Genomic DNA, 13026 nt, shown 5'->3' on the forward strand with positions numbered 1-13026 from the left:
TTGATTGACGTATTTAGGTGTGGAGTGTTGTATCCCCGGTCCTTTGGGGTGAACAGTAGTGAGTTTCCGTCTCCTCTCGCCGTTCACTCACCGTCATCTCAATTCTCTCCTCGCCCATTCCTAGTTTCCTACTCGGGCGACAATCACCTTTCTTTGAACAACGTACTCATCCTTTGCAGCCCTTCGCTGACACAGATCTGGAACAGAAGCCATACAAGCTCTCGCGAATTGTGAACCAAGTATTGACAACGGCGCCGCCGGCGACGCAGCGACACGTATTTACATCTAGACGCTGGATCGAGCGAGCTACACATCATAAGGATGGACAAGCTCAAGATCGCAAAGGCGAGTCGTGTGAATGACTCGCTTGTTTTGAGACTGAATTGCTGATCTGAGTTCGACTCCTCATTGCTTTCGATATCAGGTGGACAGTGTGCGTCTCCAACGAGGCCAGCGGCACGATACCGTCACGCTGCACCTGACATCGCATCATTTCATTCTGAATTTCGATACCACACCGGCGGCATCAACGCAACATGCGAACAATAGTAGCGTCGAATTAGCAGGCGGAAATCCCAGTGGCCCTGACCCTGTTATTTCCACCAAAGCGAAAAGAAAAGAAGTCAGCTATGACCTCTCCGAAGCGGAGTGTACCGAGCTATGGGTTCGTCACGGTACGCCTTCTCCCCAAGAATGATCGTCTGACGGTCTACTTTTTGCAGATACCGTATCACCTTATAGCTCAATTGACTCGCGTACCGTCTGTTCTTCCCCCTTCAGCGCAGCAAGTATGGCAACGGCAGCAAGGCCTCATCACTCTTCCGCACAGCCAGCAACCAGACAGGGGCCCGGATTACCCGGCATACGCCACTCCGCAGTTGACCCAAGGGCTCAATGGGGGCCATTCGCTCAATCGTGAGCGCAAGAACTTGCCTCACAGCTGGCATCCGCCATACATATCCTCTGGGCGCGTTTTTCCTCTGGCAGTGTACCTGAGGAATCTCGAAAGGTTCGGACTTGGGTTTCAGACAGAGCAGTTGGCGACTGAAGTGTTCGAGAGTGTGAAGGCGTGTGCGATTCTACGTGAGTGTGCTTTCGAGCACCAAGCTCAACCCTCAGGGGTCAATGTAGTGATCGTTTCTTTTCCAATCTGCTGGCAGCTTCGATGGACCAGCTGTATGCGTTTCGTTACAAGCATATTGCCCCCGCAAACCTGGCGTCCGGAGGATGGAATAGGTACGACTGCAAAGCAGAATTTGCGCGGCAAGGAGTGGGGAGGAGGACGAAGGCGTGGCGATTCACTGATGTCAATTCTCAGTACACTGTGAGGGATTGCGCTTCCGTCCATTTCCAATCACGACCTTACTTGATCTGTTTTTTTCGATGCAGTTTTGCCCGACTTATCCAGCTCAGCTCGTTGTACCCTCCCGAATCAGCGACACCACACTCAATTATGCGGCCAAATATCGATCTAAAGCCCGCATACCGGCGCTCTCATACCTGCACTGGGCCAACAATGGTACCATCACTCGCTCTTCTCAGCCGATGGTTGGACTTAACCGCAATCGATCGGTTCAGGACGAAAAGCTGATTGAAGCTGTCTTTACGTCCCATCACTTTGCGGACCCGCACTCGCCTGCTGCAGCTGCAGCTGTGTCACACGGTGCTGCGGAGGATATGAGTCCCAATTCTGGATTCCCTGCCATGGTTGGAGCAAATCTGCAAGCGCCAAGCGGATCACCTAGCAACCGTCCTCCCAGTGCGAGCTTGAATCTGGCCAGTGGTACCGCTCCATTCGCTGTGTATGGCGCGCAGACAACTAACCTGATCATCGATGCACGACCAACGACAAATGCGATGGCCAACGTGGCAAAAGGAGCAGGCTCAGAGAACATGGATCACTATCGTGGCTGCAAGAAGGCATACCTCGGCGTCGACAACATCCACGTCATGCGGGACTCGTTACAGCGCGTCGTCGAAACACTACGGGAAGCAGACTTCCCGTACAATTTTGAGCAAGAGAAAGAAGACAAGGAGGTCAAACGGCCGCCAATTGACTCTCATTCGCTCAAGCGATCTTCCTGGCTCAAGCACATCTCCGCCCTGTTGGAAGGCTCGATGCTCATCGCGCGCAACGTCCACATCAACTCTTCGCACGTACTCATCCACTGCTCTGACGGATGGGATCGCACATCTCAGTTGTCTGCCATCGCACAAATCAGTCTCGATCCGTACTATCGCACGCTCGAAGGCTTTGCGGTTCTTGTGGAGAAAGACTGGCTGTCGTTCGGTCACCGCTTCATGGATCGCTGCGGGCATCTCAGTCACGAAAAATTCTTCACTACTGCGCAAGGCCACGGAGAACCGGACAACGAAGATGATGAGCGGGGCGATGGAGATGGAGGCTTCGAGCCTGTACAAGCTGCTACGGCTCTGTGGGGCTTCACGAAATCACTAGCGGGCAACTTCTCGAGTGGCAGTGGCTCTGGCTCACACACGCACCCCAAAGAAATGAGTCCCGTCTTTCATCAGTTTCTTGACTGCGTCTGGCAGATATACCGCCAGTTCCCCCAGCGATTCGAATTCAATTCCGACTTTCTTGTGGAGCTGCACAAGCAGCTGTACACTTGCACCTTCGGCACTTTCCTTCACAATTGTGAGAAAGACAGGCGGAAGCCTGACACGCTCGGCATTCCCCCAGCTGCACAATGCTCCGTGAGCGTGTGGGACTACATGTTCTCAACAGAGATGCGTCCCCGATGGATCAACGAGGACTACGACAAATCGCTCGATGATCCTAAGCGGGCGCAGGCAGATATGGGTGTCTTGCTGATGGATTCGCGCGATGTGCGCTTCTTTGCTGGTCTCTTCAGACGCGAGAATGAAGAGATGAATGCATACATTGTTGCCGAAATCGAAGAGAGACATCGGTTTCGGGAAGCGGAGCTTGCGCTTGCCATGGAGAAGAAAACGATGTTCGAAGCTGGACCGTCCGAAGTAGGCGGAGTCCATGTCGCCCCGGCAATTTCGACTCTGGGAGAGGATCCGGCTCTGAATCCACTAACGAACACTGCGTCAATTCGGCTAAATGACACAGCTGTCACCGCACGCGACCTCGGCTCCAGTCCTTTTTCGCCGGACCTGAGCGGTGCTCCAGTGACGTATAAGCCCTACCAACCGCGCCAGCGTCCTCACCCACCAGCAACCGCTGCTGCTGCTGCTTCAGCAGCAACGTCGAATCACGTGTCTCCATCACCAGATGAAACAAATGTTCCGACCCCCGTTGCACCGAACGCTTTCGCAGCAGCATCAGCGCAAGCACATGCGTTGGCAAACAGCGAAGGTGCTCAAAAGATGAAAACCTTCTTCTCTGCCGGTTGGGGCCGGTTGCAGGAGGCTGTGAACGCGCAATTAGATGCTCCTCAAGCTCAGCCGACCACAACGGCGCCGTCGGCAAGCAGTCTTCCCCTTCATGTGCCGCTCGCGTCGCGGCCTGATGCGCCTCTTGCGCAGGGCGGATTGGACTCGCTTGTTCATCAGCGAGCTGCATCTGCGGCCCGCGTCCCAGCGCCGCAAGCTGCGAATCCTTGGGCGTCGCGGCAGAAGGATAGCTTTGTACCCTCAAATGGTCTCAAAGACAGCACCCTGTTGGACGTGCGCCGAAAGGAAGCGGAGAAGAGTAGCACGAATGCGGCTGTCACTGCACCAGCGGTCTCCGAGGGGAGCAAAGCAAATGTGGAAACTGACCCTCTTGGCGTACTCGGATGAGACAAATTGCATGGCAAGACGGACGCAGATGTAGTACAACAATGTAGCATAGCTTCACGATAATGGGCGCGCTTGAGAATACCCTGTTCTACTCTTTACCACTCGTCATCCTCGAGCGAATCGGTATTCTCGCCGTCCTCCGACAGCGTCTTGCTCATGTACGGACCATCGAGCTCGTAGCCAAGCCGGCGGTAGTAATCACGCGTCCCAACACCAGAAATGACGGCGATTTTTGCGCTGCCATGCTCTTCGCGCGCGATCTTCTCCGCCATCTCCATCAGCAGGGTCCCAAAGCCTTGATGCTGAAACTTGGTGGGGTCGCGCGAGTGGATCGGCACGGCGCTGCCGTACGTGTGCAGTTCGCGGACGATGCTCGTCTGCTGGCCTGTCAGCTCGGGACGGTACGTCCCGTCGTGGCTGCACTTGCGCAGGCGGAGCAACGCGATGAGGATGTCCTTCTGCGGGTCCTCGTACGCCAGGAACGTCTCCCAGCCGCCGTTGGCGACGTAGTCGCGGCGGATGAACTCCACCTCCTGCGGCCGCACCTTGTGGTGAATCTCGTGGATGCCGACTTCGCGGAAGCGCACATCGCGGCAGGTGAACCCAAAATCGCGCATGCGCTCCAGCGCCAGCTCACGCAGGTTCCCATTCTCGACGCCCGAGGATACGAGCGGCATGGGGATGTCGCGCTGCACGCGGTAGACGCGCGTCCAGGGCGGTACCAGCGCGAGAATGCGTGCGATCAGGTCGACCAGGAAGGACGGCGTATAATTCTTGTACCGTCCGGTTCGCCAGAGCTCGTAGAGCCCTGTACCGCGGATGACCAACGTCGGGTACAGCTTGAGCCCATCGGTTCGGAATGCCGGGTTCTCAAAATACTCCTGCGAGGGATGCAAGGTTGAAGTTGAGCTCATGCTTGCGAGATGTCTCTGTTTCCAGAAGTACTCACCTTGAACTGCTCCATATCCCTTTCAACCCCCACATTTGGCAAGTCTGGCATCATGTGCGCCACGATCTGCAAAACCGATGAGACCGTCAGTTCAAGCAGTGCCGAAACGTATTCTCTGCGGCTTCTACAGAGGCAAGGCGCTGGAACCATGCGCACCTTGTACCCTGCATCTTTGGCGAGGTGAAATGTCTCGCAAACGGCCTTGACGGTGTGCCCCCGATTCGTGTCGCGTGCGACATCTTCATACACGCTCTGCACGCCAATCTCCAGCCTGGTGCAACCATATCGGAGCATCTGCGAGAGATGCGGCCGCAGACAGTAGTCAGGGCGCGTCTCGATCGTGATGCCGATGCATTTTGTCATCGCTCGTTCAGAGTACCTTGCAAGGAGGAGGTGGGTTGTAGTATCAGCAACCTCAGAATGCAGCTGAGGACTCATAAACAGAGACCATCTTGCTCACTTGACTGCCTCATCGACGTCTATGCCAGTGAATCCACTGAGCGCATTATGCAGCTGCGCAATGAACTTGTTTCTGTAATCCTCGCTCAGGGACATGAATGTGCCGCCCATGACGATGTACTCGACCTTGTCAACCTCATGGCCCAGCTCTCGCAGCTGCCTTACTCTGCCCGTGCTCTGCTCAAATGGATCGTACCGTGCGCGGATGGCACGCATAGATGTTGGCTCGTACCCTGTGTAGGACTGCGTGCTGTACTCAAAGTCCGAGTCTGGGCCGCCCGGGCAGTATCTTTATAAAGAAGTGCACGTCATTGAGAGTCAATACGGGATGCGTCGATTGCATTCGCCTGTATGCATTCCATCCGAGCACAATCCAACGCAGCCACTCACACGCATACGTTCCCCGTCAGTGCAATGTGCGGACACCGATGCGGCTTGCACATGACCGCGACGACTGCGATACCGCTGGCGCTGCGGATCGGCTTGGCCTTGAGCAGAGGCAAGAGCTGCTTGCGATAGTTCTCCGGCACAGCCGCGATAATGTCCGTGAGCTTGGGCACGCTCTTCGACCCAAACTTCTTGGCCGACGCTGCGCGCAGGGTGTTGAGGTTGACCGTCTCGCCCTTTTCGTACGCCGTGATTAGGTGCGAGGAGACGTCGGCGCAGACCCGGAGCAGCTGCTCGGCCGAGCCGCTCGACGAGGCGACAGCTGCGGCTGCCATGGTGGAGTGCGTGATCAGTGCAATGCTGCCGCTCTCTGCGACGAGAAGACACCTCTCTGATGAGGGGCTGCAGGCGATCCTCAATTCTTCACCAGCCTGACACGGGGTTGCATGCAAAGGTTACTGGACCCACGAGCAACTTCCAAGGGGGCGTGCTTCCTCATATCCTGCGCATGGAAGACAAAACAGGGACGATAAGTGACAATCGGTGCAATGGCGCAAGTCAATTCCAACTTTGGGATCAAGGACAGGCCCTCTTTGTAGGGCTTACGTAAATTGTGGGTTCTGATGCAGACCTCTTAGCTGCTGTGTCTGGCTGTCCGCAACAGAAGAAACTGACGAAAGGCCAGAGGGTCGAGAAGACAGGCCAGGAGCCTGTGAGGGCTGGCCGCAACTGGCCGTGGCCAAGCCATCGGCCGCCCAGACCCTTCCAAGCGCCAGCAGGCACTCTGTTGTCATTCATGTGTTCACGTGTGTGCGGCTGAGGGTGCTTGTTCTTTTCTCTTGTTCTTTCGTTCTCACTTCTCACCGCGCCCACATCTGCGCCCGCCACCCAGTGCCCCAGGCGCAGCCTGGCCATGCTGCATAGTGCGTACATACTACATATGCAATGCGGAGTGGGCGCAACGTTTCAGACAGGGACTGAGGGAGTGTGGAGCGATATCAGAGTCTCATATAGACTTCGCACATGACAGGAGAGCCAAGCTCAGAGTCTGTTGACTGTCCATAACCATGCATATGGCGATATATTCTTCTCTCCATTATAATAGAGTAGCTAGGTTCAGGGTATATCCGTTGCCAAGCCAGCCTCTACCCCCATTCCATCCTTGGCTAAGCTTTTAGTCCCTCTTAACTGACTCCGGTGGTGTTAGAGTGGCAAATAGTCACGTGACAATGCCTTCCGGCCGCAGCGCGAAGGGCCTCATCGGCACAACCCGTGTCTCACTTGTCCCTCGCTCATCGCTCATGCTCGTCTATGGTATAAGCACGTATGCTCCTCGGACTTGTATCAATCTATCCATTTTCCCCGCCTGCCTTCGTAGTGTGTCTATGCACATATGTGGATTGGTCTATGTGAGCATCGACGGTCGCAACATCGTGTCGTGATCGGCTGCGCCGTCTCAGCTCTGTTCGCTCGTGCAATGTGTTTCTTCTCTGATTCTCCTTCTCTTTCGCTTTTTCTCTCTGTGGAGCAGCAGCAGTGCAGGAGCCAGGAAAGCTTTCTGACTGACCAGTCCCCTCTGGATGAAATATACACCTCGTCGACTCCCGCCCTTCTTCGCCCACTCCCACCATATCTTATCGCATCCTGCACGTCCCGGCCATACAGTAATACTGTTCAAGCTGCCGCGCTTCAACGACTACGCCTCCAGTCCCAATCGGCCGCTTTCCAAGCACCTCCCCTACCTCTTCCTCCACTCTTTGCGCTGCGACTGCCGATGCAGAGATGTCGAGCCTACTCGACAAGATCACCCCGAAATCGGGCAGCGCAAAGGATGGCGCCGACCGCAAGGAGCGGGCCAGCATGGAAGACGGCGGAGCGACCGTCTCGCACCGACGCGCACAGGACGACGAGCCCGAGTCGCGCTCGTCCCCCTTGCCCGGCTTAGCCAGGGGCGGCGGCGTCGTCGAGGCGTTGGACTTGATTGAAGATGACGACGATAGAGATCTGGCGGAGCGAATGGGCCATAAGAGCGAGTTTGCCAGAGAATTCAAGTCTCTATCGACCATCTCTTTCGCCTTCTCAATCATGTGCGTTATTTTCAGATCAAAATGACCATGCAAGGCTCGTTGGTGCTCATACTTCTTTTTTTTCCTTTCATTCTGCAGGGGCCTTATATCGAGCGTTGCGACCACCTGGAACACTCCATTCTGTGCGGAACTTCTCGTGTACTCGATATGTCACTACCTCCCTCTGACACTCGTCTTTTCTCCCAATGCGATCGCTCCTGGCTTTAGTGTACGGGTACGTATCGATCGCTGCGCTCTAGACTCCCCGGAGGAGTCCAAGCTGACACTGTAATACTGCGCTTGCTCTTTCAGTGGCTATGCGACGACGATTTGGGCATGGGCTATGGGCTCCTTCTTCAACCTGTCGCTCGCGACGGCGATCGGCGAGATCATCTCTGCCTACCCTTCTGCTGGCGGCCTGTACTCTGCGTCGGGTCTTCTGGTGCCAAAGAAGTACCGCGCAATCACTGCCTGGTGTACAGGCTGGCTCAATTACACTGGCCAGATCGCCGGTATTGCAGGGACTGCTTGTGAGTTCTTACTAAGGATTTGCGTCATCGTGTGACTAATGCGATGGGAACTCTGACATGCGATCTGACAGGGGGTCTGAGTCTGATGCTCTGGGCGTACGCATATGTCGCAACCGGCTACACACCTCCCGGCTCGGCCACTCAGTCGAACGGCGCGTACGTCGGCCTGTACATCGCCATCATGGTCGTTCACGGCTTGATCGTTTCTTTTGACAACAAGTGGCTCGCCAAGATGACGAGCGCGTATGTGTTCATCAACCTCGGCATCACCGTCGTCACATCGATCGTCGTGCTTGCACGCACGCCCGCCAGCGAGATGCTTACTGGCCACGAAGCGTTCGGCCAGATTACCGACAACACGGGGTACCAGAGCCAAGCGTTTGCCTTCTTCATCGGGCTGCAATGTGTACAGTTCGTCATGACGGACTATGACGCGACGGCGCACATGTCCGAAGACATCCACCGCGCTTCGTATGCAGCGCCTGTCGCGCTTTTCTTTGCCGTCGGCGGAACTGGTATTTTCGGTGAGCGCTTCTCGTTGTGTCACTGCGAAAGAGCATACGATGGCTGACGCTGTACTCTCTTCTTTTGGCAGGTTTCTGTCAGTGCCTGAAGTCAATCACAAGTCACTATGCTCGATCACATTTACTGACGAATGTGCCTTCCATTTGAATTTTCGTAGTGCTCAACACCGCCATGGTGTTCGGCTCACGCGGCGTGCTCGACGCGGATGTCATGTCCTTCCCCGGCCAGCTGGCCTTTGCGCAAGTCTTGCTCAACCGCGCGGGGCGCGTCGGCTTCCTGATCATCTGGCCCTTCATCATGGCCGTCGCCTGGTTCGTCATCACGACTGCGCTGCAAGCCAACTCGCGCTCCTTTTACGCGTTCTCGCGCGATGGCGGCCTGCCAGACAACAAGTTCTTCGCTCGCGTCAACAAACGCACCAGGCAGACTGTCAATGCGACCTGGCTCGTCGTTGTCCTATGCGTGGTTATGATCTTCCTCTCCTTTGCCTCGACAATTGCCGTCGGTGCGATCTTTTCACTCGCTGCTTGGGGCATGGATACAAGGTATGTGGCTCTTTGATACCTAGCTCCTTGCGTCATGCGCGACGCATTACTGAGTGAATCTCTACCTGCTTAATTTTGCAATCCAGCTACCTCATTCCTATCATCTGCCGCCTGATCTTCCAGGATCACCCTGACGTTCGGTTCAAGCCTGGGCCCTTCTACCTCGGCCGCGGCATGCTGTCCACGGTTGTCAACTACACCGCTGTTGTCTGGACGCTCTTTGAGGTTATCGTTCTCTCCTTTCCTATTGTCACGCCGTACACGCCGCAGACTTTTGTGAGTGAACTGCCCCGCATAGAATGTGCGCAGACGCGGGCGACCGAGCTGACTGCGTGACCGTGGCTCCTGGCTTTCTGCGCACCAGAACTACTCATGGGTTATCGCCATCGCGATCCTGATCCTTGCGCTCTTGTGGTATGCCGCCTGGGCGCACCGCCACTACCAGGGCCCGCACAGCAGCATGTCCAGCGACCAGCTGCGCAAGCTCGGCATCGTCAGCAGGGCCGAGGAGGCGGACGCGGCTAGCAACCAAGCGCCGTTTTCCGGCAGATCCCCACCACCGTACCGTATCCCCCTTGACGAAAAGGCAACTTGAGCACAATGAGGATGCTATACCCGTTTGTTTCTTGCACATGTAGTATTTGCTACATAGATCAAGCTGTGGCATGCATACCCTTCGCGATTTTGACCACATGCGTCTTCGGACGCTCATCGCTGAATTGGTGACATTGTGTGGTGATGGCAAGGGATTAGTTGGTCGAGATTAGGGTTGCATCTGTTCCCTTCTCATCATTCAGTCTCCCCCACCTCCCATCATCTTCTCGCCGGTTCCCACACACTTTGCCGTTCTCCTACGCGCACCTGCCTTGATGCTCTTCGCATCGTTTCCCTCTTTCAGTAGCCTCACAATTACACGTGGCCTCGCCGAAGCAAGGTCGTGATTGGCGAACCAGTTGACAGCCGACGCAACGCGGTCACATGCTTTGCGTCTGAAACGAGATTGCCGTCGCCATGGACGACCCATTCCAGCATCTAGAAGGGGCGTCCCATTATTCCCGCTCGTCCAAGTCCACTGTGGACCGCTCTCAATGCGATGCTAGCTCTGAATACAGCTATGCCTCCACCGATTTGGGAGGGGCAGCGGCTCGCGAGAGTAGCCAGAGTGCCAAGCGCACCAACGGAAAGGCTGGTTCGAACGAGCTAGATATGGATTTGGACCTCGATCTCAACGACCTCAACTTGGATGACAGGGACCTTGACGGCGCTGGCGCGCGACATGCTGCCTCGCACAAGAGGGCTGGAGGCGGCCGCGATGACGACGAACTTTCCACGGAGTACAGCTTTGCTTCGACCCACGCCGCGCAGTCCAAAGCACTCGCCGGCTCTATTGTTCACGATTCCGATGATCTGGACGAAAGAAGCGGAGGCGCAGCCGGCCGCAATGGTGGCGCAACTAGGTACGACGCCCACGCTGGGCACGATATGGGTCTCGGGGAACAGATTTGGACAAAGGAGATGGAAAAAGCACTCCCGCCACATGCGTGCGCCTACTGCGGTATCTCGAATCCCAGCTGCGTTGTCAAGTGCTTGATTTGCAAGAAGTGGTCAGTGCCATCTCTTTTCTCTTTCCCAACGATAGCTAAGCTAACCCGAGCTGCTTCTCTTACAGGTTCTGCAATTCCCGCTCTTCGCTCTCCGCTTCACACATTGTCAACCACTTGGTGCGCTCCAAGCACAAAGAAGTGTGCCTGCACTCCGAATCACCTCTCGGCGAGACCACGCCCGAGTGCTACAACTGCGGCACGAAAAATGTTTTTATGCTCGGCTTCATCCCAGCTAAGTCGGAGACAGTTGTCGTGCTCCTTTGCCGCCAGCCTTGCGCTTCGTTACCGAGCAGTACAAAGGACATGATCTGGGACACCTCACAGTGGGCCCCGCTTATCGAAGACCGCAGCTTCCTCACGTGGCTCGTCAAAGCTCCCACTGAGGCTGAGGTGATTCGCGCACCGAAGCCGCACATATCCTTCCACCAGATCAACCGGCTCGAGGAGCTGTGGAAGGAGAACACAAATGCCACGCTCGAAGATTTGGATAAACCTGGCGTGGACGACGATCCGCCTGGTATTTTGCTGCGCTACGAGGATGCGTATCAGTATCAGAATACCCTCGGACCGCTTGTGAAGATTGAAGCGGACTATGACAAGAAGCTCAAGGAGAGTCAGACGCAGGAGGACCTGGTCGTTCGCTGGGATCAGGGCCTCAATATGAAGAAGATTGCTTGGATGGTCCTGCCAAAGCTCGAGAGTGGAGAGGTCCGACTCGCTGTCGGAGACGAGCTCAAGATCAAGTACAGAGGAGAGCTGGCTCCGCATTGGGAGGGTGTTGGCCATGTGATCAAAATACCCAACAGTGAGTTCAAGCAGTAGCCGAACGAAGGGTCTGATGCTGACAACACGCTCTACTCCGGCTGCAAAAGACGTCTCTGACGAAGTTGCGATTGAGCTGCGCCGATCGGACGGCGTCCCTGACCACTGCACCCAAAACTTTTCTGCCGACTTCGTCTGGAAGTCGACGTCTTTCGACCGCATGCAGTCCGCCATGCGAACCTTTGCCATCGATGAGCAATCGGTCAGCGCTTACATTTACCACAAGCTGCTCGGACATGAGGTCGATAATGTCTTGCTGCGCACAGCCATGCCCAAGCGCTTTTCGGCACCTGGTCTGCCCGAGCTCAACCACAGCCAAGTGTATGCAGTTAAAAGTGTGTTGCAGCGTCCACTGTCCCTCATCCAAGGCCCGCCGGGAACAGGCAAGACAGTCACCTCAGCAACCATCGTTTATCAGTTAAGCAAGATGAATCCTGGTCCTGTACTAGTGTGCGCTCCTTCCAACGTTGCTGTCGATCAGTTGACGGAGAAGATCCACAAGACCGGCCTGAAGGTCGTTCGTCTTACAGCCAAGAGCAGGGAAGGACTGGACAGCTCCATCAACTTCCTGACCCTCCACGAGCAGGTCGCGAACAATGACACGCACGTCGAGCTGCAGAAGCTCATCCAGCTCAAGAATGAGCAAGGCGAGCTCAGCAGCAGCGACGAGCGCAAGTACAAGGCGCTTACGCGTGCCTGCGAGAAGGAGATCCTGAACACCGCCGATGTGATTTGCACCACGTGCGTCGGTACAGGTGATCCGCGTCTGAGCAAACTCAAGTTCAGAACTGTCTTGGTGGATGAAGCGACGCAAGCAGCCGAGCCCGAGTGCGTTATCCCGCTCGTCTTTGGTTGTAAGCAGGTCGTCTTTGTCGGTGACCATCTGCAGTTGGGACCAGTTATCATGAACAAGAAAGCTGCTCGTGCAGGTCTGACGCAGAGCCTTTTCGAGCGTCTCGTCATCCTCGGAAACAAACCTATTCGTCTGCAAGTGCAGTACCGCATGCATCCTTGTCTCTCCGAGTTCCCGTCGAACATGTTCTACGAGGGAACGTTGCAGAATGGTGTCACTGCGCCAGAACGTCTCCGCAAGAACGTGGACTTCCCCTGGCCTACGCCTACGCTGCCCATGTTCTTCTTTCAGAATCTTGGCCAGGAGGAGATCAGCAGTAGTGGAACTTCTTTCCTCAACCGGACAGAGGCCAGCAACGTCGAGAAGATCATCACGCAGTTCTTCCGCGCGGGCGTCACGCCTGATCAGATCGGCGTTGTCACACCGTATGAAGGGCAGCGCAGTTTCATTGTCAACCACATGCAACTGCACGGCAAGCTTAAGAAGGAATTCTACAAGGAAGTGGAAGTTGCTAGTGT

The 13026-nt window shown here is 55.7% G+C and overlaps 3 protein-coding genes across 3 annotated transcripts; 2 read left to right on the forward strand and 1 right to left on the reverse strand.

Moving 5' to 3' along the window:
- Positions 1-119: 119 nt before the first annotated feature.
- On the forward strand, positions 120-3848 carry K437DRAFT_255419 (phosphatases II). The gene is made up of 5 exons (XM_013388779.1): positions 120-345; positions 425-664; positions 723-1083; positions 1161-1324; positions 1390-3848. Exons 1-5 carry the CDS (start codon positions 322-324, stop codon positions 3766-3768), a joined length of 3168 nt encoding a protein of 1055 aa, XP_013244233.1. The 5' UTR covers positions 120-321; the 3' UTR covers positions 3769-3848.
- K437DRAFT_273348 (histone acetyltransferase ELP3) lies at positions 3759-5995 on the reverse strand. Its single transcript, XM_013388780.1, has 5 exons — positions 5567-5995; positions 5178-5465; positions 4874-5096; positions 4718-4783; positions 3759-4649 (listed from the first exon to the last, which is right to left on the reverse strand). Exons 1-5 carry the CDS (start codon positions 5896-5898, stop codon positions 3864-3866), a joined length of 1695 nt encoding a protein of 564 aa, XP_013244234.1. The 5' UTR covers positions 5899-5995; the 3' UTR covers positions 3759-3863.
- A 1350-nt stretch (positions 5996-7345) lies between these two features.
- Positions 7346-9824, forward strand: K437DRAFT_267528 (amino acid transporter; the record flags this gene model as incomplete). Its single annotated transcript, XM_013388781.1, has 9 exons — positions 7346-7650; positions 7729-7772; positions 7858-7864; positions 7942-8159; positions 8231-8683; positions 8755-8760; positions 8842-9229; positions 9316-9505; positions 9594-9824. 9 exons carry the CDS (start codon positions 7346-7348, stop codon positions 9822-9824), a joined length of 1842 nt encoding a protein of 613 aa, XP_013244235.1.
- Between the last annotated feature and the right edge of the window lie 3202 nt (positions 9825-13026).

This window comes from Tilletiaria anomala (genome assembly GCF_000711695.1).
Source record: "Tilletiaria anomala UBC 951 chromosome Unknown K437scaffold_23, whole genome shotgun sequence".
NCBI lineage: Eukaryota > Fungi > Basidiomycota > Exobasidiomycetes > Georgefischeriales > Tilletiariaceae > Tilletiaria > Tilletiaria anomala.

Coding starts and splice junctions, on each gene's coding strand:
- K437DRAFT_255419 (XM_013388779.1), top strand. CDS start 322: ATGGACAAGCTCAAGATCGCAAAG. Junction 346..424: donor ACAAGCTCAAGATCGCAAAG/GCGAGTCGTGTG, acceptor TTTCGATATCAG/GTGGACAGTGTGCGTCTCCA. Junction 1,084..1,160: donor GAAGGCGTGTGCGATTCTAC/GTGAGTGTGCTT, acceptor ATCTGCTGGCAG/CTTCGATGGACCAGCTGTAT.
- K437DRAFT_273348 (XM_013388780.1), bottom strand. CDS start 5,898: ATGGCAGCCGCAGCTGTCGCCTCGTCGAGCGGCTCGGCCGAGCAGCTG. Junction 5,466..5,566: donor CTGACGGGGAACGTATGCGT/GTGAGTGGCTGC, acceptor TTCTTTATAAAG/ATACTGCCCGGGCGGCCCAG. Junction 4,650..4,717: donor GGGATATGGAGCAGTTCAAG/GTGAGTACTTCT, acceptor CATCCCTCGCAG/GAGTATTTTGAGAACCCGGC.